We start from the raw sequence: 27,270 nt of genomic DNA on the forward strand, positions 1-27,270 counted from the left end.
GTATGGCAAAAGCCACAATAGTGTAAAGTAATTAGCCTTCAATTAAAAGAAATTTAAACATTTTTTTTAAAAATGAAAAGAGGAAAAAAAAAAAACTATTGGCCATTCAAACCCCTGCCTGTAACACCGTCAAACACAATGACATAAAAACATGGAACTGAAAAAAACCCCATACCTCATTTCATAAAACTGCTTTACATAAAATGACTATAAGAAGAGGATTATAAAATTCTGCTTTAGGTGTCAATTCAATTCCATTAGTCAATAAGCAATTACTCAGCACCCACTCTCTACAGGTAATGAATTAGGTACTGCTGCTGCTACTGCTAAGTCACTTCAGTCATGTCCAACTCTGTGCGACCCCATCCTTGGGATTCTCCAGGCAAGAACACTGGAGTGGGTTGCCCTTTCCTTTTCCAAGGCATAAAAGTGAAAAAGTGAAAGTGAAGTCATTCAGTCATGTCCGACTCTTCGCGACCCCATGGACTGCAGCCTACCAGGCTCCTCTTCCATGGGATTTTCCAGGCAAGAGTGGGAGTGGGGTGCCATTGCCTTCTCCGGAGTTAGGTACTAGCAGTATTTTAACCTTCACAGTTTAAATCATACTGTTAAGCTCCTTGAATGCTTCCAATACAGTTCAAATGTATCCCCTTCCTAGTTATCAAACTCAAGTAAAAACCACCCATTTCATACATGTTACCTCATGTAAGAATGGCAATTCGTCCCTTGCTTTGTGGTACTCAGCCACACACTCCAAGCAGTAGCAGAGGTCTTCATCAGCTGTCTGAAATTCACTGGAGCGGGTCTTGGATGCATAGCGTTGCAGGAAGTCAGTGGTGGAAGTACCACCTGGGGTACACCAACAACATGTACTCATTCTGCACCTGTACCCAGAAAAGACAACATTGAAAGATTAAAGGAAAATATCACATAACACTTCAGGACTATTCTGGTGGAGAATGGGTACACTTCCTACTAATGATCCTGTCTTCAACTTAAAATGTGCCTCCATTACATCCAGAACATTCTGCTGGCCAGCTTACCAATCCCTGGTTAAACTCAGTCTGAGACTACTTGTAAAAACTGTATCTGTGACACACGAAAAATAATGCAATGAAAGCAGTTAGTAACAAACATCATAAGGTGACATACAGCTGTGCTATAAAGAAGGCTCAAAACTACTCAGTACGAATGGAAAATATACAGAAACAGAATTATCAATGTTCTCAAAATACAGACTTTGGAGGGCTTCCCTAGTGGTTCCCTAGTGGTTCAATGGTGAAGAATGCACCTGCCAATGCAGAAGACACAGGTTTGATCCCTGGTCCAGGAAGATTCCACATGCCTTGGAGCAACTAAGCCTGTGTACCACAACTATTGAGCCTGTGCTCTAGAACCTGGGAGCCACAACTACTGTGCCCAAGTGCCCTACAGCCCGTACACTGCAACAAGAGAAGACATCATGATGAGAAGCTTGAGCACTGCAATGAAGAATAGCCCCTACTCACCACAACCAGAGAAAAGCCCAAACAGCAACAGAGACCCAGGCACAGCCAAAAATAAATAAAGTACAGACTTTGGAGTGTTCTAAATCATATACTGGAGTCAAGTGAAAAGTTCAGGAAACCTTTCACATTCCCTGAGGCCATCTTCCAGAAATTCCTGGAAACCTAAAAAATCCATAAATATTAGTCCACACCAATAACAAAACTTCATACAGAGAAGAATTTTTTCTTTTGGTTATAAAGTACATATATGAATTTGCACATGCATGTATAAATTGCTGCCCATAACTCACTGCTCACCAACTTAGTATAAACTATAATGGCTACAAATACAACAGCTACAAACCTATTACTACTGAGTTTCATACTTTCAGTTTTTGATCGTTTCCAGTTTTGGATTGTATAATATCATCAGAGCCTCCACCATCCAAACTCAAGTACAAAGAGTGAAGACAAAATTAATTTCCCAAATCCTAGCAGTCTCAAAGAGAACAAAGTAGCAAGATGGTACCTGGAAACGACAGGAAATCCCAAGAACCAAATATGTCAAAGGCTTGAAGGAAAACAGAGTCAAGTTCATCAGAACTACAGATGGCATGAAGCAGAGGATTAGCAAACAGGGTGGAAGCCAAATCCAAAGAGATCTCCAATTCTGATGAGATGTAATAAAAGCAAGCTAAGATGCCAATAAATGCATATAAAAGCAAAGAGAAAGTTCACCGTCAGTAAGCAGTATACTACGGCTAAACAGAAAGCACATTTTTTGCACTGAAACAAAAGGCGGGGGCAGGAAAATATAAGTGAGTCTGGGGCATCTTGTAGCAACAGAAATAAAGTGCTCAAAACACAGATGGATGGGGGCATGTCAAAAGAACATATTTCAAGCCACCAACTTGAAAGAGGTCCCGTGGCCAAAGCTGAAAGAATTTTGAGTAACAAAATAACATACTATTGGATTATAAGCCAGTACAAATATACATGAATCCATACTGATACAAATGAATGAATAAACAAATGTGGAGAAAGAGACAAATTTTCCTTATAAAAGAACTGCAAATAATATATATAGATACTCCCTATTCCAGGAAGTGGAGCTTAATCTTATCTTGAGTCAAGGCTGGACTTGAAACACTTTCAATGAAAAGTGAAAATCACACATACAGTGGAGACACCTGGCAAACAAAACCTTAACCAAGTCATCAAGGTTAATATCACCGGTGCTAAGCTATGTTGGTAACCCCTGACATAGTGTGATGAGGCAGGAACTTCAACTCTGCATTATGCTGCCCCAAAACCACAGCCCCAGTCTATTCCCAAAAAAAACATCAAACAAGGCATTATCCCAACAGCTATGAGCTGTCTTTGAAGACAAAAAAGAAAACCACACCCAAGGGAAATCAAACCAAGTGTTTTATACTATGAAAATGTTTTATGTTTTATCGGGAACTGGGACAGGAAATTATCCAACAAACTTGATCTTGAAACCTTGATCTTGACTATCTAATGAATGTAAAGTATCAGCCTAATGGGGAAAAAGTTACAAAACCATCTGTAAACCCAATGAAATTCATTTCCTCACTGGATGAACTTAACCCATTCATTCTCATCAGGAGGGACAACATCCTCAAGGAGATGAAAACTAGTGGGACACAAAAAAAGTCCCACTTTTTATGTATACAGCACAGATATACATAAAGAGTATAATATGTATGTATGTAATATGTAACACAGTGGTGATATTAAAATCTATGGGAAATTCATAGGAAAGAAATGCCTAAAAAGTTTCCTTTCAGAGAGGGAGAATGGACAACAAAAGGTTAATATGATCCAAGGCACTGCATATTTGGGGACAGAAATTTGAACTTGAATGTGTGAAATTTTTAAATGCATATCACCCTAAAATTCAGAATGAATAAACTCTGCTAATGGGAGGTCGATCACATCTTAACAAATCTTATAACTTCTGTATCATCAAAAACATGCATGCCTTGTGAACTTAATTTTTAAATTAACTGCATATTTTTTCATGCTTCTGAAAAGAATTTAAGGCAGCTTTCAACATTAAAGTACATATAGAAAAGGACATTTTAAAAGGAGAATTAGAGAGAGAAATCAAAGCTTATTTAGAAAAAACTGTACTCAGTCCTAATTTAGGAGCTTCCTGAAAAGCAGAGCAAAAAGATAACATGAGTTACACAGTCCTCATCTGAAAAACCAAAAACATAGACTTAAGAGTCTTGCCCTTTCTTGACACTACTTCTAACTCAATAACATTTTTTAAGGGTGCTGCAAACAAGGGAATACTGAGTAATACGATGGACACTATGTCACTATGTCTCTGCAGAATATAAATTTCAAAAAACTTCTTATACCTGAAAAAACAGTACTATAACACCAGGAAGTCTGCACAAGCTGGGTTTTTTCTGTTGATGTAATCTAATTTATTAAGTTTCATTTTCTACAGAGTGTGGAAACAGAAAACAAAACTTAGGGGAGATTTCTCAAACATCAATTGCTTCAAGCTTGATTTGAGCAGGTAATGGACTGCACTCAACTGAAGCTTTGAAAAAAATGAACGTACAGAAATACAAAAAAGATGTCATTTTTCATTATAGGGGACTGGAATGCAAAAGTAGGAAGTCAATTAACACCTGGAGTAACAGGCAAATCTGGCCTTGGAGTACAGAATGAAGCAGGGCAAAGGCTAATAGAGTTCTGCCAAGAGAACACACTGGTCATAGCAAACACCCTCTTCCAACAACAGAAGACTCTACACATGGACATCACCAGATGGTCTACACCGAAATCGGATTGATCATATTCTTTGCAGCCAAAGATGGAGCAGCTCTATACAGTCAGCAAAAACAAGACTGGGAGCTGACTGTGGCTCGGATCATGAACTCCTTATTGCCAAATTCAGACTGAAATTGAAAAGTGGAGAAAACCACTAGACCATTCAGGTATGACCTAAATCAAATCCCTTAGGACTATACAGTGGAAGTGAGAAATAGATTTAAGAGACTAGATCTGATAGACAGAGTGCCTGATGAACTATGGATGAAGGTTCGTGACACTGTACAGGAGACAGGAATCAAGACCATACCCAAGAAAAAGAAATGCAAAAAAGCAAAATGGCTGTCTGAGGAGACATTACATTTAGCTGTGAAAAGACGGGAAGTGAAAAACAGAGGAAAGAGGAAAGATATACCCAATTGAATGCAGAGATCCAAAGAATAGCAAGGAGAGATAAGGAAGCCTTCCTCAGCGATCAATGCAAACAAATAGAGGAAAACAATAGAACGGGAAAGACTAGAGATCTCTTCAAGAAAATTAGATACCAAAGGAACATTTCATACAAAGATGGGCTCAACAAAGGACAGAAATGGTAGGGACCTAACAGAAGCAGAGATATTAAGAAGAGATGGCAAGAATACACAGAAGAACCATACAACAAAGATCTTCACGACACAGATAACCGTGTGATCACTCACCTAGAGCCAGACATCCTGGAATGTGAAGTCAACTAGGCCTTAGGAAGCTTCACCAGGAACAAAGCTAGTGAAGGTGATGGAATTCTAGCTATTTCAAATCCTGAAAGGTGACGCTGTGAAAGTGCTGCACTCAATATGCCAGCAAATATGGAAAACTCAGCAATGGCCACAGGACTGGAAAAGCTCAGTTTTCATCCCAATCCCAAAGAAAGGCAATGCCAAAGAATGCTCAAACTACCGCACAATTGCACTCATCTCACACGCTAGTAAAGTAATGCTCAAAATTCGCCAAGCCAGGCCTCAGCATTATGTGAACCGTGAATTTCCAGCTTTTCAAGCTGGTTTTAGAAAAGGCAGAGGAACCAGAGATCAAGTTGCCAACATCTGCTGGATCATTGAAAAAGCAAGGAAATTCCAGAAAAACATCTATTTCTGCTTTCTTGACTATGCCAAAGCCTTTGATGTGTGGATCACAATAAACTGTGGAAAATTCTGAAAGAGATGGGCATACCAGACCACCTGATCTGCCTCTTGAGAAACCTGTATGCAGGTCAGGAAGCAACAGTTAGAACTGGACATGGAAAAACAGACTGGTTCCAAATAGGAAAAGGAGTATGTCAAGGCTTTATACTGTCACCCTGCTTATTTAACTTATATGCAGAGTACATCATGAGAAACGCTGGGCTGGAGGGAGCACAAGCTGAAACCAAGATTGCCAGAAGAAATATCAATAACTTCAGACATGCAGATGACACCACCCTTATGGCAGAAGGGGAAGAAGCAGCAGCCTCTTGATGAAAGTGAAAGAGGAGAATGAAAAAGTTGGCTTAAAGCTCAACATTCAGAAAACTAAGATCATGGTATCCTGTCCAATCACTTCATGGCAAATAGATGGGGAAACGGTGGAAACAGTGGCCGACTATTTTTCTGGGCTCCAAAATCACTGCAGATGGTGATTGAAGCCATGAAATTAAAAGACGCTTACTTCCTGGAAGGAAAGTTATGACCAACCTAGACAACATATTAAAAAGCAGGGACATTACTTTGCCAACAAAGGTCCGTCTTGTCAAGGCTATGGTTTTTCCAGTGGTCATGTATGGATGTGAGAGTTGGACTATAAAGAAAGCTGAGCTCAGAAGAATTGATGCTTTTGAACTGTGGTGTTGGAGAAGACTCTTGAGAATCCCTTGGACTTCGAGGAGATCCAACCAGTCCATCCTAAAGGAGATCAGTCCTGGGTGTTCATTAGAAGGACTGATGCTGAAGCTGAAACTCCAATCCTTTGGCCACCTGATGCAAAGAGCTGACTCATTGGAAAAGACCCTGATGCTGGGAAAGACTGAGGGCAGGAGAAGGGGATGACAGAGGATGAGATGGTTGGATGGCATCACCGACTCGACGGACATGGGTTTGGGTGGACTCCGGGAGTCAGGCAGGCCTGGTGTGCTTCTCTTCATGGGGTCGCAAAGATTCAGACACAGACACACACACACACACACACACACACACACACACACACAGAGTCAGACCCGATGGAGCGACTAAACTGAAATACAAATAAAATGCTGTATACTTTAATAACTATTAACAGCTGTTCAGTCGTTCCATCATGTCGGACACCTTGCAACCCCCAGAATGCAGCATGCCAGTCTTCGCTGTCCCTCACTATTAGCAAAAGAAACTTTTTATTAAGAAAATTATGGAGGGACCTCCCTTGAAGTCCAGTGATTAAGACTCCACACTTCCAAGGCAGGGGGGTACATGTAAGATCCCACATGTGCTGCCAAAGGAAAAAAAAAATTATGCAGTTTGATTTTTATTCAACTCATTCAAAGAGTTAGCCTACTCCCACATTCCAGAAAGCAAAACTATAAATTTCCTCAAAGTAGATGGAAGTTACTGCCATACCACAGGTAAGAATGGAATTCAGAACACAGAAGAGTGCTATAGAGCCCATCAACAACAGAAACATCCGTTTCCACAGCTCCTCTCAAAAGGTCATAAATGGGTGTTGTTATGTCCTTAAAACAAAATCATCATTGGCCTGATAGTTAAGCCCAAAAACTGTGAACAGGGTATAGTAAGTATATTGTGATTTTTCTTTAAAGGGAAAACTGCTGGTAGATAGCTATGAACCTTGCAAGTTTTTGCACAACTCACTTCTTCTGGAAGGCAGTTTTGTTAATTTCATCAGCGTTTTTACTGCTGGGAACCATTACTGAACCACAAATGCGAGTGTCCAGGGAATCCTCAAGCTGCAGAAATCAGAGCTGCTCCTGTGCATTAAAGAGAGAGCTGATTTGATGATCACAGAGGATGCTTCACCAGAGGTGTAACTGTTACTTTCCACTGACTTAGCCAGGGCTACCATTTCTCAATAATAGTTGGCCAGAAACTTCATATAACAATCACTTTCTTCTACCCTTCCTAGCTAAAATTTCTTGGAATTTTTAAATTTATTTATTGGCTTCACCACACAGCATGTGGGAACCTAGCTCCCCCACCAGGTATCAAATCAGTGCCCCCTGCATTAGAAGGCAGAGTCCTAACCACTGGACCACCAGAGAAGTCTCACTTCTTGGAAATTTTAATTATCAAAAACTTCTTTGCAATTGCTTTCAGTTATCTTTCCCCCCTCAGCCAGGCCAAGTGGCTTGTGGGATCTTAGTTCCCCAAAACTGAACTAAGGGACTGAACCCAAGCTGCAGCAGTGAAAGCATTGAGTCCACTGAGAAACTAACCCTTGAAAAAGTAATTTAGTTCCTTTGCACTCTGGGTTGTACCTTACGTTTCACTGAATGTTTTCACAAAAGTCCCTAATAATCTCTGTAATGTCAAATCCAGCTGGTTCTTTACTGGACTCCAAAACGTGAAAGTGCTAACATTTAATCCATAGCTAATATACAATTCTCCTTTCACCTCCTCTACCCAATCTCCAGAACCATCTGGTTCCTTTTCCCCCTCCTAGTATCAAAATGTCCAAAGGTCTGTCCTCAGGACTCTATCCTCCTCTTCATTCAGTATCCTCTTTCTAGGTGACTTAATCCAACCCATAACTACTACTAATACTGAAGCTTTCCAAAGACTAAGAATGTATGTAAACTCAGTGCAATGCCTACCTATGTTTCAGCTACTCAATAATGATAGCCTAGCCTAGAATTCCAGAAAGATACACAGCTGTCCCTCAGTACTTGCAATTGGTTCCAGAAGATAAAACCCCACCATGGATACCAAAATTTGCAGATGCTCAACTCCCCACATAAAACAGTGTAGCACAAAGAAGACAGCTGGCTCTCTGTATTCACATATGTGAAACCTGAAGATATTGAAGGCTGACTCTACTCAATATCCAACTATATAAAAATCTCTACTCACCTGACTGGTGTGTCAGAGTAAACAGGACCAGAACAGAAGTCCTTCCCTTAAATCTGTGATCTGTCCTGTATTCTCTATATCCATGGTATACCATGCCTTCAGTTTTCAAACCAGTAACCTGTTAATTGTATTCTCTCTTCCCTTAGACCCATCTCTACAAGTTCCAGTGTCTACCACCTTGATTACATCTGCACTTAACTGTCAGTGAGACTGCCACTGCCTTAATACATTTTCACTATTTGCCTAGATTCCATAAGAAAACATAAATGATCTGCCTCTTGTTTGATCCACCATCAATTCTTCCCAAAAATGCTGCCAAAGGCCAAACCAAAAACTGGACTTTGAAAGCACAGATGACTTCTCTATATCTGGGCAATAACTTCTGAGCTCACCACACCAGTCCCTCCAAGAGCTGGCTTTAGCATCATCTCTTGCCATTTCCCCCTCACTTGCTCTTCCTAAAATGCCTCCTGGTATCTGGCATTACCTGCATTTATGGGAGCTCTTCTGCCTTTAACACCTACCCTTCAGACCTTTGCCTGGATCTTAAACCTGAATATGCATGACTCACCAAATGAACTTGGTAGAAAAAAGCAGATGGTGAGATACCACTGATAAAGTTCAGGTTCAATCTAAAACAATTCCAGCAGTGATAAAAAGTCCGATTTGAGATCTACCTGTGTGCAATTCATCTCTGAGCATCATCATGCCTGGGGGATAGGAGTCTAACTCAGCACCCCCCCTTTCCAGTTTGACTTTCTTCTTGGTCCTCTCAGGACTCTATAGTTTCTATCACTACATTCACCTTGTCAGGCTAAGGTGTTTACTATCAGATGTTTCCCACATACGTGCTCCATTCTCAAAAATTTTGAGTCTTTTAGGGGGCAAGGATCTGTTTTGTATATACTTTACTTCAGTGCTGGGCACATATTAAGTGACTGAAAAAAAAATGTCTTAAATGGTAATTTAACGATTACCTGGGGTAGTTCCTCGTGGTCCAGTGGTTAAGAAATCACCTGCCAATGCAGGAGCCATAGGTTCCATCCCTGGTCCAGGAAAATCCCACATGCCCTGGGGCAACTACTGAACTCTGCCCTAGAAACCATGCTCCACAAGAGAAGCCACCTCAGTGAGAAGCCCATACACCGCAACTAGAGAATGCCCACAGCAACTAAGACCCAGCACAGTCAAAAATACATAAATCTTTAAAAAACAAATTACCTGAGGTGATGGCCTACGGAGAAGTGATCCTCTCAGTTGAGATGCCTGGATTTATTTGGGAATGGGTGAGGATCTGCATTCATATATACCCAGACTCTGGCTCCGCAAAGAACATTTCTGAAAAGGCAAAACAAAACTGAGGAAGTGGTTTATATACTCTCATCTGAGTTTCACATCAATACTTACAGAGCGGAATGTAACCATTTGATGAAAAAGCTCGGGCTCAGAGATTAAACAACTTGCCTGTGGGTCTACTGCCATTCTGACACAGGGGGGAGTAGTTTCAAGGGAGACCTCGTCCCCACACAGGGACAGTGAGCCACTGTTGAAAAACCCCAATTAGCAAATGTGAGTTCAGCCCTAGGACCGTCAGTAAGTAACTCATCTCTGTAGCTTTAAATGGCAAACCGATCCTTGGAGACTCGTGACGGTTCCTTCAGGGTCTTGGTACATTGTCGCTCCTGGGAGGTGGGGAAGGCGGCAAAGCCCCTTGTGGCTGGCTGTCAGCGATACATCGCCTTCAGGTGGGGCAGGAGGACTCAGGTGGCCACAAGGGAGTGGCACTCTCTCCAAAGTCACGGACCCCATCAGGAGAAAGGAGGGGGCGTCGAAAGGACAGAAACTTTCTACAGTGAGACCCCCCAATCAATCCCACCGAAACTACGCGGTGCCCAGACCCAAAACCGCTCACACGGGACCGCAGTGTAGACGACGTGAAAGGAGAGGACGGGGGTCCCAACGCCCGGTGCCCCGGGGCGCGAGAAGCACAGGAGGGTGGTCCAGCGGACGCGGCGGGGATGCTCGCGCTTCGCGCGCCTCAACTCTGCTGAAGGACGCGGCCAAGCTCGCGCCGCCCCTCCCCCACCCGCCCGTGCCTCACGCGCCGCGACGGTTACTCCACGCGGCCGGGCACTCACCAGCCGCGCGCGCACTCGGGCCCGCCGGGCCTGCAGCCTCGAGCCCGCCGTTCTCCTCAACCCTCGCTCGGCCTCAGGCAGCTGGCTAACCCGCCTCCATGCCTCAGCTCAACAGTCGGCCGAGGGCGGAAGCGCGGCCGCGCAACCCCTAAGCGCCTCAGCCCGCACCCCATCAGCCAACCAGCGGGCGCCGCGAGCACAGGCCCCGCCCCCTGCGCGGCGTCGGCCGTCCGCAGGCCCCGCCCCAGCCGCCTCTCTCTTGTTTTCGTGCCCCCCGAGGGGCGGGGCGTGGGGAAGAGGAGCGCCCGGGCTCAGCCAGGAGGCCTGGAAGCCCGGCGTGGCGCCACTTCCGGGCTAGGGTTTGGCCAATCAGGAGTGTCTTGCGGAGAAAGGGGCGGGGGGGGGGCTGAAGGGAGGGGCAGGCGAGTGAGGGAGGCGGAGGCATGGGCAGGAGGGGGAGGGAGGGGCAGGAGGGGGAGGGAGGGGCAGGAGGGGGAGGAGGGGGAGGGAGGGGCAGGAGGGGGAGGGAGGGGGAGGAGGGGGAGGGAGGGGCAGAGGCCCCTGGGGCCCTTGAGGCAAGTTTGCGGCCTAGCGTTGACCGCGGCCTGGCCAAGGATTTCTGCCGGTAGCAGCCGCGCCTGACGGGCCCACCCTGGGCCCCCTGTACGCCTACCCTCCTGCCTTTTCCGTTCGGTTCTGTTTCTTCTCTCTCCGCCGCCTCACGAGTTTCAATAGAGCCTATTATGAGTTGCGAAGCAATGTTTTTTTTCTCTTTAGATTTAAGACCTAAAATAGGATAGTGTGTAAACAACACGTAATTCGTGGGATATACTTTGTAAAAAAAAAAAAAAAGATACTGCAAAGAGAAGAAATAATACAGAGGAAAACAGTACCACCACCTGGAAAGCCTACCCTTTTCTTTCTTGTCGCTACTACTGACTGACTTTGACGATGACGAGGCGCCACCACTAGCTAAGAAGGTGACACAAAAAAATAATTACTAGTTCTGATCAAGGCTCTAAAGGAAAGCAGAGGCCAAGACAGGCCCAGTCCGGTGAAGCAAAGCAGAGGCCGAGGCGGGCCCAGTCCGGAGAAGCGGGCCAGCGATGACCTTACCCTGGAGAACTCAACCCGCAGAATGAGAAGGGGCAGTGGGTGAAGCGGAGATAGGGTCCTGGTGAACATTCCAGAAGGGGTGTGGCTTATCGAAAGCCCGGTGCCCGTTATGTAAATTTTAACCGTCCCTGCGCAAGGTATTGACCGTTAATTCTTCCTTTCTCGGTTTTCTTCTGTCTCTTGGACGGTGTTGGCCAAAGTAAAATCTAGTAGTTAAATAGGAAAGTCACGAATTATATATTGTGCTATAAGTTGTGTGTGTATATCCTTTAAAAAATAATATTAGTACTTCTGAAAAATAGGGATCCTGCTGGCTATTGAAAAAAAAACAACTGATTTTTGAAAGAGAGAGAGACAAGATAGTAAAAAATCACCTGAATTTCTATGTACCTGAGATAACCATTTTCATTTTTATCCTTGCACGATGCATTACATACATTTCTATTAAACTAGACATGAAAGGATGGTTGTATAAAATGCTAAAACTGCTCACCATGGTGTAAGAAACGGAGTATTACAATGAACACTGAGGGGAGAGGCTTCTCCATTACACATTGTAAGCTTGGGCTAGGGACACAGGAGAAAGTGTTTTCACTTCTTGTAGAATCAGAAAACAAGTGAAATTTTAGGTTGAGGAAAACCTATTAATAGTTACCATCTGTCTTTATACCAACACAGTCCTAAAATGCGAGTTTTGGTATTTTTAAGGAGAAAAGTGCCCATGAAGGCAAAAAGTGCCTACCGCCCCCTCTAAAGTCATAAAGTCATCCTGCTTCTGAGCCCACTGTGGGCATTTCCTTATCGTTTTATTAGTTGTCTTTAATCTGTATATTAAGTTTTGAATGTTTTTAAACTTTATAAAATTAGACTGAAAGCAGTCTCCCTCAAATTTGCTTTTTACACTCAGAGACCCATTGATCCAAGGTATGTTCAGGAGTTGTAGAGCCCAAAGTCTACACAACTTGAAGAGTGTGTCTTTAATATTTATGTGAAATGAATGCCACAAACTACAAATTTTTAAATGGACAAAACCCACAGATATTAACTTTTGAGAGACAAACATGTAAGCTGCAAACAATTTACTAAAAGTTTTGTATTTGGACTTCATACCCTTTAACCTCAGGAATGAGGTTCATGAGGTTAATGAGGATTATTTATTACACAGAGAACACAAAATAATTTGGTCTTTTTTCTAGTAAGGTTGATAAAATGTTACTGAGTTTATGAATGTTTCAAGTTAATATTTCATTTGATAATGTGCAAAGTTTTAGGATTATCAAGTTTAAAAAATTTTCTATCAAGCCTTTTTTGATATACAATCTATAAAAATTCAAAGCACATAAAAGTTTCTGCTGTAATGATTGATACTAAATACTTGGAACAGATAACACATTACTACTACTAGGTTGTTACAGATTTTCTCATTTTTAGTTATGTATTGTGAATTTTGTATGTCAGTATTTTATGTCAAAATTTCAGTATTTTTTCCAGTTTGATCATTTGACTCATAACTCATCGTTTGGATTAACAGCAATCCAGTAACAACATGTTACTCATTATTTCTGTTTGAAATTGATCTGTTCTTAATGAATTACTAAACTGTCATGATAATTTCTATTGATTTCATCATTATTTACCTTCAATTTTGCCTCATATTCCATGATTATTTGTCAACTTTATATACAATTATACACAATAAATACACATTTTAGGTGTATGATTGAGGAATTTTAGCAACTCTGTAATATCCTGTAACCATCTCTAATCAAAATATAAAACAGTTTCTTCCTGCCAGAAAATTGCCCTTGGGATACTTGGCAGTAAATCTTCCCATTCACCCAATGATTGATCTAATTTCTATTAACATATCTGTCACCATAGATTCATTTTAGATTATTCTAGAACTCTGTTGATGGAATAATGTACTCTTTTAATCATCTGCTTTTGTTCAAAATGAAGTGTGTGCTGTTCCCAAATGTTGTTGCATGTATCAGGAATTCATTTTTATTGCAAAGAAGGATGTCATTCAATGAATACACCACAATTTGGTTGTTTTTAGTCATCTAATGATGGATATTGGATAGTTTCATGTTTTCCACTATTATTAATAAAGTTGTTATGAACATTACTGTAGAAGTCTTTAAATTGACATATGTTTTCATTTCTGTGGTTGTTTTTTAATTACTAAGTTGTATCCAGCTGCTTTGTGACCCCATGGACTGTAACCCACCAGCTTCCTCTGTCCATGCAGTTTCCCAGGCAAGAATACTGGAGTGGGTTGCCATTTCCTTTTCCAGGGGATCTCCCTGACCCAGGGGTCAAACCTATGTCTCATGCCTTGGCAGGTGGATACTTTACCCCTGAACCATCTGGGAAGCCCATGTTTTCATTTAACTTGGATAAATATGCAGGGGAGAAATTGCTGAAGTACAGAGTAGGTGTATCTTTAACAATGAGAAATTACAATCCATTTTCCAAGGTGATTTTTACCACCTTAAATTACTATAAGCAAAGTATAAGATTTCCATTTGCTCCAAAATCTTGTCAATACTATTCCTATTGTGAATCTTTAACAATTCAGTCATACCAGTGGGTTAAAGGGTGTGCCTCATTTGTATTTCCCTAAAAACTAATGATGCAGAATGTCTTTTCACCTAAAGATTGAGAATTAGTGTATCTTCTTTTGAATTGACTGCATGAGCCCTTTGACCATAAGGTTAAAAGGGACTTTTACTTTTTCAGCAGTTTTAGGTTCACAGCAAAATTCAGAGGAAGGTACAGAAATTTCTGAAAATTTCACTTGTTGCCCTACCCTCCATGGGCTTCTCAGGTGGCTAATGGTAAAGAATCCACCTGCCAGTACAGAAGATGCAAAAGACACAGGTTCAATCCCTGGGTCAGGAAGATTCCCTGGAGGTGGAAACGGCAATCCACTACTCCAGTATTCTTGCCTGGAAAATCCCACGGACAGAGGAGCCTGGTGGGCTACAGTCCACGAGGTCGCAAAGTGTCAGACATGAGTTAGTGACTAAGGACCCACTCATACCCTCCCTCATAAGTATAGCATCCCCCATTATCACCATCCCCCCTCAGTGTATATAGTACATTTGTTACAAGTGATGAGCCTACATTGACATGTCATGACACCCAGAGTCCATTGTTTACATTAGGGTTTACTCCTGATATGTACATTCTATGGATTTAGACAAATGTATGTGACATGTATCAGTCCTTACCGTGTCAAGAGCACTTTCACTGCCCTAAGAATCCTCTGTGCACTGCCTGTTCATCCCTCCTAGCCTCACCCCAGCAACCACTCATCCTTCTACTGTCTCCATAGTTGTGCCTTCAGCATTGGAGTCACACAGTATGTAGCCCTTTCTAATTGCCTTCTTTCACTTAATAACATGCATTTCAGGTTCCTTCGCACCGTTTCATGGCTTCATAGCTCATTTCTTTTTTGAGGGCTTCTCTTGTGTCTCAGCTGGTAAAGAATCCGCCTGTGATGTGGAGACCTTGGTTCGATTCCTGGGTTGGGAAGATCCCCTGGAGAAAGGAAAGGCTACCCACTCCACGATGGACTGTATAGTCCATAGGGTTCCAAAGAGTCAGACACAACTCAGCAACTTTCATTTCTTTTTAGCACTGATTAATATTCTGTTGTCTGCATGTTCCACAGTTTAGTTATCCATTCACCCACTGAAGGGCATTTTGGTTGCTTCCAAGTTTAGGCAATTATGAATAAAGCTGCTGTAGACATCCATGTGCAGGTTTTTATGTAAATATAAGTTTTCAGTTCATTTGGATAAATATCTAGGGCACCGTTGCTGGATCCGACTGTAAAAGTATATTTAATTTTATGAGAAACCACCAAATGGTTTTCCAAAGTAGCAGTACCATTTGGTGCTGTCAGTGTTCCAGATTTTGGCCACTCTTATAGGTGTATAAGAGTATCTCATTATTGTTTTAATTTGTATTTTTTTGATGACATGATATGGAGCATTTCTTCATATACTAATTTACAGGCTATATATCTATTTCGGTGAAGTGTAGTTCATTTTCTTAATGTTAAGTTTTAAGTGTTTTTTTGTATGTTTTGGGTTTTTGGGTTGTTTGCTTTCTTAATGTTGAGAGTCATGAGTTCTTTGTATGTTTTGGATAACAGTCCTTTGTAAGGTATCTATTTTGCAAATATTTGTTCCAAGCTGTAGCTTCTCTTCTGATTATCTTGAAATTATCTTTCACAAAACACAAGTTTCTAATTTTAATAAAATCTAGCTTATCAATTATTTTCTTCATGGATCCTGATTTTGGTGTTGTATCTACAAAGTATAGGCACACCCAAGGTCATCTAGGTTTTCTCCTATGTTATCACCAGGAGTCTCATAGTTCTGGCATTTTACATTTATATCTCTGATCCATTTTTAGTTCATTTTTGTTAAGGGTATAAGGTGTGTCTATCTTCATTGTTTCTTTAATGGATGTGGTTGTTCAGTTGTTCCAGCATCATTTGCGGAAGAGATTATTTTGACTTTATCAGTGATCAGTAGACTGGGGTCATATCATCTATGGGGATCTGCAACTGGGCTCTATATTCTGTTCCATAGATCTACTTGTCTGTTCTTTCACCAATACCACACTGTCTTGAAGAGCTTTATAAGTCTTGAAGTTGGGTAACATCAGTCTTCTGACTTTGTTCTTCTTCTTCAATATTGAGTTGGCTACTCTGGGTCTTTTCGTTCTCCGTATAAACTTTACAGTCAGTTTGTCAATAGCCAGAAAATTATTTTGTGGCTTGATTCCATAGCTTAAGGTGAGAAGAACAGACACTTTGATACTATGAGTCTTCCTGTCCGTGAAAATGGAATGTCTCTCCATTTATTTTGTTCTTCTTTGGTATCTCTTGTCAAAGTTTTGTAGTTGTCTTTGTATTAATCTTGTACATGTTTTGTTAGATTTATATGTAAGCATTTCATTTGTGGGGTGCTTATGTAAATGCTGAGCTTCGCTGGTGACTCAGTGGTAAAGAATCTGCCTGAAATGCAGGTGACACAGGTTTGATCCCTGGGTTGGGGTGACCCCCTGGAGAAAGAAATAGCAACCCACTCCAGTATTCTTGCCTGGATAATCCCATGGACAGAGGAATCTGGTAGGCTACAGTCCACAGGGTCACAAAAGAGTTGGACATGACTTAGTGACTAAACATGAACAATGTAAATGCTGTTGTATTTATAATTCAAATTCCATGTTTTCATTGGTGGTGTATAGGAAAGCAGTTGACTTTTGTATATTAACACATTACTGACCAGAGATATATTAATACATTTTTTTTTACCTTGAACATTATTTATCAGAGATGTTTCAATATTCACTTACATAAGAAATCACAGGCCATAGGCATTGGTTTCTGCAAAAATACCTCAGTCAATAATGTCAATAATTAATTAACTTACGTGCTGTTACCTTGCTAAAATCACTTATTCTGTTTTTTTTTCAATTACTTTGGATTTTCTACATGGATTATAATTTCACCTGTCTAAAAAAGTTAACCAGTCCATTCTAAAGGAAATCAGACCTGAACATTCATTGGAAGGGCTAATGTTGAAGCTGAAACTCCAATACTTTGGCCACCTGATGTGAAGAGCTGACTCATGTGAAAAAACCCTGATGCTAGGAAAGATTGAGGGCAGGAGTAGAAAGGGATGACAGAGGATGAGATGGTTGGTTGGCATCACCGACTTAATGGACATGGGTTTGGATGAACTCTGGGAGTTGGTGATGGACAGGGAGGCCTGGCGTGCTGCAGTTTGTAGGGTCGCAAAGAGGCGGACAGAACTGAGCTACTGAACTGAACTAAACAAGTCAGTTTTATTTCTCCCTTCACAATCTATTCACATTTTATTTTCCTTTCTGTCCTTAATGCATTAGCAAGGACTTCCAGAATGATGCTGAAAAGAAGTGGTGACAGTGGACATCCTTGCCTTGTATCTTATCTGAATGGGAGAGCTTTGAGTTTCTCACTTTAAGTAGGACACAGCGAATTAAGTGTTTCATTTGTCTCCTTTCAGGAGTTTATCTTTGTTTTTCTGCAATTTGAACATGCTCTGCCTAGTTGTAGGGCTTCCCAGTTGTAGTTGTAGCTGTGGTTTTGGGGCCTCCCTTACCTAGTTGTAGTGGTAAGGAATTCGCCTGCCAATGCAGGAGATGCAGGAGACTCAGGTTCAATCCCTGGGTTGGGAAGAATCCCTTGGAGGAGGAAATGGCAACCACTCCAGAATTCTTGCCCGAAAAATCCCATGGAAGAGGAGCCTGGCGGGCTACAGTCTGTGGGGTCCCAAAGAGTCAGACAGACTGAGCACACGCACACACACGCACACACACGTGCACATGCCTAGTTGTAGCTTGGGGACATTTATCCTGCTTGGTGGTCTCTGAGCTGCCCGGGCCTGCAATTTGGTGTCTGACATAATTTGGGAAAATTCTCTGTTATTTCTGTTTCAAATATTTCTTCCATCCTTTTCTTTCTTTCTTGTACTCCTAGTATGCCTATGTTACAGCTTTGTGGTTGTCCCTCAGTCCTTGGGCTCACTGTTTTGTTTTTCAGTCTTTGTTCCTTTTGCTTTTAGCTTTGGTAGTTTGTCTTGAGATATCCTCAAGCTCAGATTCTTTTCTCAGTCATGTCTAGCCTACTAGTAAACCCATTGCTTGCGTGCTTAGTCGCTCAGTCATGTCTGATTCTTTGTAACCCCATGGACTGTAGCCCATCAGGCTCCTCTGTCCATGGGATTTTTCAGGCAAGAATACAGGAGCAGGTGCCATTTCCTTTTCCAGGGGATCCTCCCAACCCAGGGTTAGGGGCCAACCCTGTGTCTTTTGCATTGCAGGCAAATTCTTCACCTGCTGAGCCATCAAGGAAATCCAGTAAGCCCATTAGAGGCATTTACGTCTGTTACAATGTATTTTATCTCTAGCTTCTTCTTCTTCTTCTTCTTTTTTTTTTTTTTCTGGTTTTCTCTTAGGATTTCCAAGTCTCTGCTTACTGTGTATCTTTTTTTGCATGCCTTCTGCTTTATCCATTAGAGCTCTCAGCATAGTAATTATAGTGCTTACCTTCCTGGTCTGAAAACCCTCCCCATAGCTAGATCTAATGCCTGCTCTCTCTTCAAATTGTGGTTTCACCTCATGGTATGCCTTGGGGTTTTGCTGTTGTTGTTTGTTGGTTTTGTTATTTTTTTGGCTGCAGAGGGGGACATGGGCGATCTTAGCTGCCTGACCAGAATTGAATTCGTGCCCATTGCAGTGGAAGAGCAGAGTTCTCACCACTGGACCAGGGACCTCCCTGTAAATTGTTCTTGATAGTGGGACAGAATGTACTATGTTAAAAGAACTGTTGTAAATAGGTTTTTAGTAAATGGTGGTGAGGTGTGGCAGGAGGCATTGTTGCATAGTCCTGGGGTTAGGTCCAAATCTTTTACTGATCTGCCACTGAACTGTGAACTTCACAAGTGTTTTCCTTTTTTTTTTTTCCACTAGTTTTTTTTTTTTTTTCCTCCCTGTTTAGATTGGAGCGGGTGGCTAGAACTGCAGGAGTTGGATCTTTCCCTTCCCCCAGGTCAGTTAGGTTCTGACAAATCCTCTGCCTGCTAGGTTGGTTTTGTTGAGAGCAGAATGCTCTAAGTGTATTTCTTCTTCTCTTCCTGCTGGAAGAACAAGCGAAATTTTCTTTGGTACTGTGGGAACCTCATCAAACTCCTGGAGGTAAAACTCATAGAATTGGCGGGGGGCAGGGGGTTCTTTGCAAGCCAGTGCTCCTAGAGTTTTTAACCCCCCGAGTTGTCCGCACTAACCTGGATCTCCTGCACTGCAGGCAGATCTTTTTACCCCCCGAGCCACCAGTGGAAGTGGAAATCGCTCAGTCGTGTCCTACTCTGCGGCCCCATGCATAGTCCATGGAATTCTCCAGGCCAGAACACTGAAGTGGGTAGACATTTTTCTCCAGGGGATCTTCCCAACCCAGGGATCTAACCCAGGTCTCCCGCACTGCAGGCGGATTCTTCACCAGCTGAGCCACCAGAATACTGGAGTGGGTAGCCTATCCCTTCTCTACCGGATCTTTCTGACCTAGGGATTGAGCAAGGGTCTCCTGCATTGCGGGCAGATTCTTTACCAACTGGGTTACCAGAAAAGTCCCTGAGCCACCAGGGAAGCCTCAGTTGTAGTTCAGATTTTCTTAAGTAGCACTGGTTCCCAGGGCAGTTTTCATTTGTGGGTTTCTGCTCAGGTAAATTGTTGTTCTTTGTATTTGCCTCTGTCTCTCTAGTCTTTCAGGTGGCATATTGCCCTATTTCCTCCTCTCTTATAGATCTTAGAAGGGTTGATTTTTCAGTTGTGTGTGCATGCTGAGTCACTTCAGTCTTGTCCAACTCTTTTCAACCTCATGAACTGTAGCCCACCAGGCTCCTCTATCCATGGAATTCTCCAGGCAAGAATACTGGAGTGGGTTGCCATTACCTACTCCAGGGGATCTTCCCAGCGCAGGGATCAAACCCGAATCTCCTGCATTGGCAGACTGATTCTTTACTATCTGAGCCACCAGAGTTTGTAGTGGTTGATAATTATCTGATACAAAACATGTAACAAAATATATTTGCTAGATTGTTTTCCAGATTGCACCTGCCCTTTGGCATCCAATATAAAGATTTCCCATAAATATAAACTGTGGTGAAATTCACTTAATAATTACTTTATATTAATCATTTTTCTCCCCACCCCTCTTCTCACAGTGGCACCATATTACTAAAAGCTACAAGTACCTAGGATTTGTGCCTCAAATCAAGACATCATTTGGGTAATTTCAAATAATGTACAGTTCTTCATGTAAAAAAGGTCTTTTATGGTCACAAGTCTAAAAATAATTATATTCCAACAGCCTGATATACCATGTGTTAGAAATCACAAAAGCATGGTTTTGACACTTACAATTTTTTAAGCTAAGGAAATGTGAGATGCTGAAAGATGAGAACAGCCGTCCTTCGGTGGAAGTTTGCAGCGCTACAAAACTCAGGTAATGACTTTGCCTTTTCAGCTAACTTCTCCAGCCCACAGTGTGGTGGGTTAGTCACTAAGCTGTGTCTGACTCTTGTGACCCCAGGAACTGCAGCCCACCAGGCTCCCCTGTTCACGGACTTCCCAGGCGAAAATACTGAAGTGGGTTGCCGTTTCCTTCTCCAGTGGATCTTCCCGACCCAGGGATCGAACCTGAATCTCCTGTATTGGCAGGCAGATTCTTTACTCCTGAGACACCAGGGAAGCCCATCCAGCTCATAGGGACAATGTACTAAATAAGGACTTTTGGAAGTACAAATAAAGTTACAAAATTTTGCCAAACCAAGCTAGTGGCCTGTAATACAATAAAAATCATACTTTTGTTGAAGTCACATGTTACTCTCTTGATAGTTTTCATTCTAAAAATACAATTTTAAGTATCAAATCAGAACATTGTTGCTTTCATGGTGGGTTTATAATACTGCAGGACAGTTGGTATGAATACAAATACATATGACTTTGCTGCTGTTGCTAAGTTGCGTCAGTCGTGTCCGACTCTGTGCGACCCCATAGATGGCAGCCCACCAGGCTCCGCCATCCCTGGGATTCTCAAACAGGCAAGAACAGTGAAGTGGGTTGCCATTTCCTTCTCCAATACATGAAAGTGAAAAGTGAAAGTGAAGTTGCTCAGTCGTGTCTGACTCTTAGCGACCCTATGGACTACAGCCTACCAGGCTCCTCCATCCATGGGATTTTCCAGGCAAGAGTACTGGAGTGGGGTGCCATTGCCTTCTCCTACATATGACTTTAAAAGTACATAATTTCTCCTCTTAAAAGTAAATTCTTCCCCTTCGCTGCTCACCTGAAACTATCACAATATTGTTAATTGGCCATACTCCAATACAAAAAGTTCAAAAGGAAATAAATTGTCAGACTTCCCTGCTGGTACAGAGGATGAGAGTCTGCCTGCTGACTCAGGGGACGCACGTTCAATTACTGGTCAAGGAAGATTCCTCATTCTCTGGAGCAACTAAGACTGTGCGCCATAACTACTGAGCCTGTGTGCCTAGAGCCTGGGCTCCTCAACAAGAGAAGCCACTGAAATGGAAGGCCCACATACCGCAAGAAGACCCAGCACAACCAAAGATGAAAATAAGTTAATTTTTAAAAAAGTAAATTCTTTCATGGAAGCTGTTGAGGTTTAATGCACCTGAGTAGGTACGTGTATGTAAATTATCAGTTTCAGTTCAGTCGCTCAGTCGTGTCTGACTCTTTGCGACCCCCATGAACTACAGTACACCAAGCCTCCTTTTCTATCACCAACTCCCGGAGTCCACCCAAACCCATGTCCATCGAGTCGGTGATGCCATCCAACCATCTCATCCTCTGTCGTCCCCTTCTCCTCCTGCCCTCAATCTTTCTCAGCATCAGGGTCTTTTCCAATGAGTCAGCTGTTCGCATCAGGTGGCCAAAGGATTGGAGTTTCAATTCAGCATCAGTCCTTCCAGTGAACACCCAGGACTGATCTCCTTTAGGATGGACTGATTGGATCTCCTTGCAGTCCAAGGGACTCTCAGGAGTCTTCTCCAACACCACAGTTCAAAAGCATCAATTCTTCGGCACTCAGCTTTCTTTATGGTCCAACTCTCACACCCATACGTGACCACTGGAAAAACCATAGCCTTGGCTAGATGGACCTTTGTTGGCAAAGTAATGTCTCTGCTTTTTAATATGCTGTCTAGGTTGGTCATAACTTTCCTTACAAAGAGTAAGTGTCTTTTAATTTCATGGTTTCAATCACCATCTGCAGTGATTTTGGATCCCAGAAAAATAAAGTCAGCCACTGTTTCCACTGTTTCCCCATCTATTTGCCATGAAGTGATGGAACCGGATGCCATGATCTTAGTTTTCTGAATGTTGAGCTTTAAGCCAACTTTTTCACTCTCCTCTTTCACTTTCATCAAGAGGCTCTTTAGTTTTTCTTCCCTTTCTGCCATAAGGGTGGTGTCATCTGCATATCTGAGGTTATTATGGTTCTTCGTTATCTGAGGTTGGTCCCAAGCCAGGTAGAGTTTATATGCATGAAGAGTTTCAGAATTGTACCTCAGCAAGATTCAACAGTCTCTAACTTTCCGTCCAATAATTTAGATTTCCCTATTTTATAGCTTTTAAAAAAAATTTCATAGAGGATGTGCTTGTATTATTTTTAAAAAATGAATGATTATTTTATTTTGGTTGTGCTGGATCTCCACTGTTGCTCTAGTTGCAGCAAGCAGGGGTTGCTTTTCATTGTGTGGCACAGGCTTCTCATTGCAGTGGCTTTTCTTGTGGAGCGTGGGCAGTAGGTACTCAGGCTTCATTAGTTGCAGCACTGGGGTTCAAGAGTCGTGGCACTTAGGCTTAGATGTTCTGAGGCGTGTGGCATCTTCCTGGACCAGGGATTGAACTTGTGTCCCCTACATTGGCAATCTTCATCACTGGACCAGCAGGGAAGTCCTGAGCTTTGGAGGATGCTTCAGAGTTTGGTAAGCAAATGAGGTGGGGAGGATATTCCGGTAAAGGAAACAGCACCTGGAGAATCAGGGAGACAGGAAGGATGCTGTGTGCAAGAGCTGCTAGGGAAAAAGGGTGGGGACTGGGAGTGTGGAAGCTTCCCTGTTGCTCAGTTGGTAAAGAATCTGCCTGTGAGGCAGGAGACCCCAGCTAGATTCCTGAGTCGGGAGGATCTGCTCGAGAAGAGATTCCAGTATTCTTGGGCTTCGCTTGTGGCTCAGTTGGTAAAGAATCCGCCTGCAATGAGGGAGGCCTGGGTTCGATCCCTGGGTTGGGAAGATCTCCTGGAAAAGGGAAAGGCTACCCACTCCAGTATTCTGGCCTGGAGAATTCCATGGACTATATAGTCCATGGGGTCACAAAGAATCAGATACGACTGAGCGACTTTCACTTTCTTCACTTTCTGGGAGTGTGGAATTTGGGAGAGGAGATGACTGCAAAATGTGGCCATATGCTGGATATGGGCCTAGATTGTTAATAATGAAAGCATTGACAACACTAGCTCTCATTGAGTCCTAAGCTTCTGTAAGATATGTCCCCTTCTACAAGCGAGGGAAGGGAGGCATGATTCATTCATATCTTGCATCTACATAGCTAGTAACTGTAGCTGTCTGGGCCCTGTGCTTAACCAGCACACCACACTGCCTACCTGGAGACTGTGGTTATGGTCTAAGCCTTTAGCTTACAGCCAGCAGGGAAACAGCTCCACCACCACCAAGAACTGTATTCTTTCAGTGAGCCAGAGGAGCAGGAGCCAGACCCCCTCCAAGAGCCTCCAGACAAGAAATCAGTCCTGCTGACATCCTGATCTCAGTCCTCATTACACCTGTACAAGACTTCTGACCCACAGGACAGTAAGATAATAATTTGTGTGGTTTTAGGCCACAAACCTTGGGATGATTTTTTTATGGCAGCATAGGAATTTAATGTTTACATAAAATTTACAATTTTGTTTATCACTGGTATAGAGATGGAATTGATTTTTATGTATTGAACTTGTCTCTAGTAACTTTGCTTAACACATTAATTCCAATACATCCTTTATAGAGTCTTTTGGATTTCCTGAGTTCACACTCAAATCATCTATGGATAATGGCCGTTTTAGACCATCATTTCCAATCCATGTAGCTTTCACTTCCTTTCCTTTCCTGACAGCACTGATTGGCTAAGGCTGAGGAGTTGAGTGTAGGAATCCTTCTCTTTATCTCAAAGTGAAACATTTCAGTGTGTTGCCTTTAGAAATAATGTTGGCTGCAGGTTTTTGTAGATAACCTTTACCAGTTTGAGGTAGTTGCCTTCTATTCTTATTGGTTGGATCTGGAATTTATCAAGTGCAATTTTCTTATTTTCTGGCCCCACATGTAGTTTTTATTCTTCATTAACATGGTGAATTGTACTGATGGGTTTCCTTAAATTTTTATTTATTTTTTTGTGGCGTGAGGGGAACAGGGGCCTGGAAAGATAAGATTGTGCAGAACCCTTGTAGACAACGACATAGAGTTTGAACATTATCCAAAAGTGCAGTGAGAAATCATTTCAAAGGTTCTAAACAGAGGGATGACATGACCAATTTTGCAGCTGTGGGGAGTCTAGCTTGAAAAAGGACCAATAGTGAATGCAGGGAGGTCAGTATATTTCACACAAAGAGGGTGATGCCTAAGATTATGGTAGCTGGTGGAGGCACACCTCAGGTGCAGGTGAGTGTTTGGAGGCAGGATTGATGGGGCTTCTAATGGACTGACTGTGGAGGTACTGGGGGAAGGTGCACACAGCAAGGACGGATGACTCCTAGGTTCCTGACTGGAGCAGTGGAGTAAACAGTGCCAACGCCAGCAGCAATCAGAAAGTCTGGGGGCGGGTGAGACGCTGAGGTGTGTGTAGACAACTAAAAAGTTGTTTGTAACATGTCAAAGTGAGGTGCAAGATGCTTAAGTGGAGATGGCAGGTAGGCAGATAAATTTTGTAGCTTGGGGTTTGTGGGAGAATCTGACTTCTAACTACACATTTTGGAGCCATCAGCCTATAGATGTTATTTCAAGGCACTGGGAGAATGTGAAGAGCCCCCCAAAGCCTCCAGGAACACAAACAATTAGAAGTTGAGGGCAGTGGGAGGAGTGTAGCAGAAAGTGCTATTTGATTCTGTATATGTAGAATCAAAGGTGGCTTGAAGGATCCAGAATAGGTGTTATTCAGTCACCAAGTCATGTGCAACTCTGCCATCCCAGGGACTGCAGCATGCCAGGCTTCCCTGTCCTTCACCATCTCCCGGAGTATGCTCAAACTCATGTCCATTGAGTCGGTGATGCCATTCAACCATCTCATCTGATGTCATCTGCTTCTCCTACAGAATAGATGATGAGACTGACAATTTAGAAGAATCAGCAAAGGTTCAAAATCTCTAAGATAAAGGAGACAGACTGAAGGGCTCAGGTAGAGAGACTCAGCTTGCAGGAGGAGGAATGAGTATAGATGAAGGCATGGTTGACTGGTTGGTGTAGGGGAGAGGGAGTTAACGGAGAATGGCTTCAATTTTCTCAGTGAACCATGGAAAGAACAGAAAAGGGACGTGGGATAGTTGAATATATAGAATAGCTGATGCGGGTCAAAGAACAGCAAGCCTATCAGAGTGTTGCTGATAACATTGGGTCCTTTCAAGGTTTACCATCATTCAACCAGCTCAGTTGTGTGATTTTCTTCTAGGAATACTTGGCTCTTGTGGTGCAAGTAGGAGGCAGATGGAAGGACTCACCCAGGTCTTGTTCAGAAGGGAGGGACTGTCACGATGAAGCCCTGGATAGGCTAGGAGTGGGCTGATGGATCAATGGATTATTCGATGAGGTTGAAGAATTATAATTGTGGCGTGAATTTCAGGAGGGGAATTTGAAAACGTGTTCAGGAAGTGCTAGATTGTGTGGCCCCCAGGAAAATAGGCACCAAGTCTGTGTTTTTCCCTCTTGCATCTTTAGCTCCTAACAGTACCTGGCTCACAGCACAAGTGGCCGATGATGTTTGTTGAACTGAAAGTAGTGTTCCGAGGAGAACAGACGCCATGCTCTGACAACGACACTCATTGTTTACCTCCTTTGTGCTGTGGTCCTGGACCTCTTTGTTAGACACTGAAGTCTACAGATTAAGATAAACAGCTAAAAGTCCTGCTTATTGAAAGTGCTCAGTGGCCAAGAACAGGGTCAAGAAGGCAAATAAATGCAGTCAAGGCTATTAAAAGTTTTATCTGTTCCAATGTCTTGTGTTAGGTAATTTTTTTCTCTTTACCTCTGTTCAATTTCGGAGTCTACTCCTCAGAGTAGTACCAGTTTCCTCTTCTGCCCTTTTTCTTGCTCTAAATGGGCTTGTTCATTTCGTGGCTCCAACTTTCACCCTGATGGGAGTTAACATACCAACACATCTCTCTAGTGTGGCTTTTTCTTCTCTTCTCTCCATGCTGTAGACGGGGGTCTTCTCAAATGGTCCCTGTCGATCCTACAAAGTCTACACATTCAAACCAAACTCAGGGTTTTCCCTTTTCTCTCCTCTCAGACCTGTGTTTGACAAATACAGTCTAGCCGTCCCATCTCTGTCTTCCAGCTTTCTGAATCTTTGTATGTAAAAAGGGTTTGGCAAAGGTAAGATTTTGGGAGGTGGGGGGGTGGAGGGTATGGAACTAGGGATGAGAAAAAATTAAAAAACTAAACTTTCACAAAGTGCCCAAGTTTCTCGGGTCAAATCCTCAGCACAGGTAATTACCCACACGCCTGCATCTGTGGGTTGCTTTCTCTGAGTCCATTCATTCACCTCTTCTGCTATATTGCGACCCTGGTTTTCCACTGGGGCATTTACCCTTTCAGTCACATAGGCGTGCTGAGCTCCAGAAAGGACCCAGGTGGGCTGAAGACCATCCTGTTTTCCGGGCTGCAGTGACAGCTCAGAGTTGGGCACAAGCTCTAATCTGGGTTCTGGGAACAAAAGCCAGGATTTGAGCAACAGCTCTTGTTCTCTTCTCTGAATGGCACCCTCTATTTAAATAATAAGAATGCTACAACAAGGGGC

General features: G+C 42.7%; 1 protein-coding gene and 1 long non-coding RNA gene across 6 annotated transcripts in view; one reads left to right on the forward strand and one right to left on the reverse strand.

Annotated features, from left to right (window-relative positions):
- SETX (senataxin) overlaps positions 1 to 11,695 on the reverse strand; it is an 87,770-nt gene extending 76,075 nt beyond the window's left edge. The window contains exons 1-5 of one of the 5 annotated variants that reach the window (XR_011483387.1): positions 11,422 to 11,631; positions 11,183 to 11,295; positions 9,593 to 9,709; positions 7,157 to 7,272; positions 701 to 884 (exon numbers count right to left, since the gene is read on the reverse strand). Coding sequence is in view for 4 of the 5 variants with exons in the window: in XM_070454885.1 (XP_070310986.1) it covers positions 701 to 884; positions 7,157 to 7,212 (240 nt within the window). In the remaining variant the exon portion in view is untranslated. Of the gene's footprint in view, positions 1 to 700; positions 885 to 7,156; positions 7,273 to 9,592; positions 9,710 to 10,509; positions 10,640 to 11,182; positions 11,296 to 11,421 lie in introns of those variants that run through there. The other 4 variants (XM_070454885.1, XM_070454882.1, XM_020910999.2 and 1 more) reach the window with 4 other exon arrangements.
- Positions 11,696 to 11,741: 46 nt separating this feature from the next.
- LOC110148797 (uncharacterized) lies at positions 11,742 to 21,020 on the forward strand. The gene is made up of 3 exons (XR_002317271.2): positions 11,742 to 20,473; positions 20,616 to 20,689; positions 20,777 to 21,020. It is a non-coding gene; the product is annotated as an uncharacterized lncRNA (long non-coding RNA).
- Positions 21,021 to 27,270: the final 6,250 nt, after the last annotated feature.

The sequence above is a fragment of the Odocoileus virginianus genome, chromosome 2 (genome assembly GCF_023699985.2).
Source record: "Odocoileus virginianus isolate 20LAN1187 ecotype Illinois chromosome 2, Ovbor_1.2, whole genome shotgun sequence".
NCBI lineage: Eukaryota > Metazoa > Chordata > Mammalia > Artiodactyla > Cervidae > Odocoileus > Odocoileus virginianus.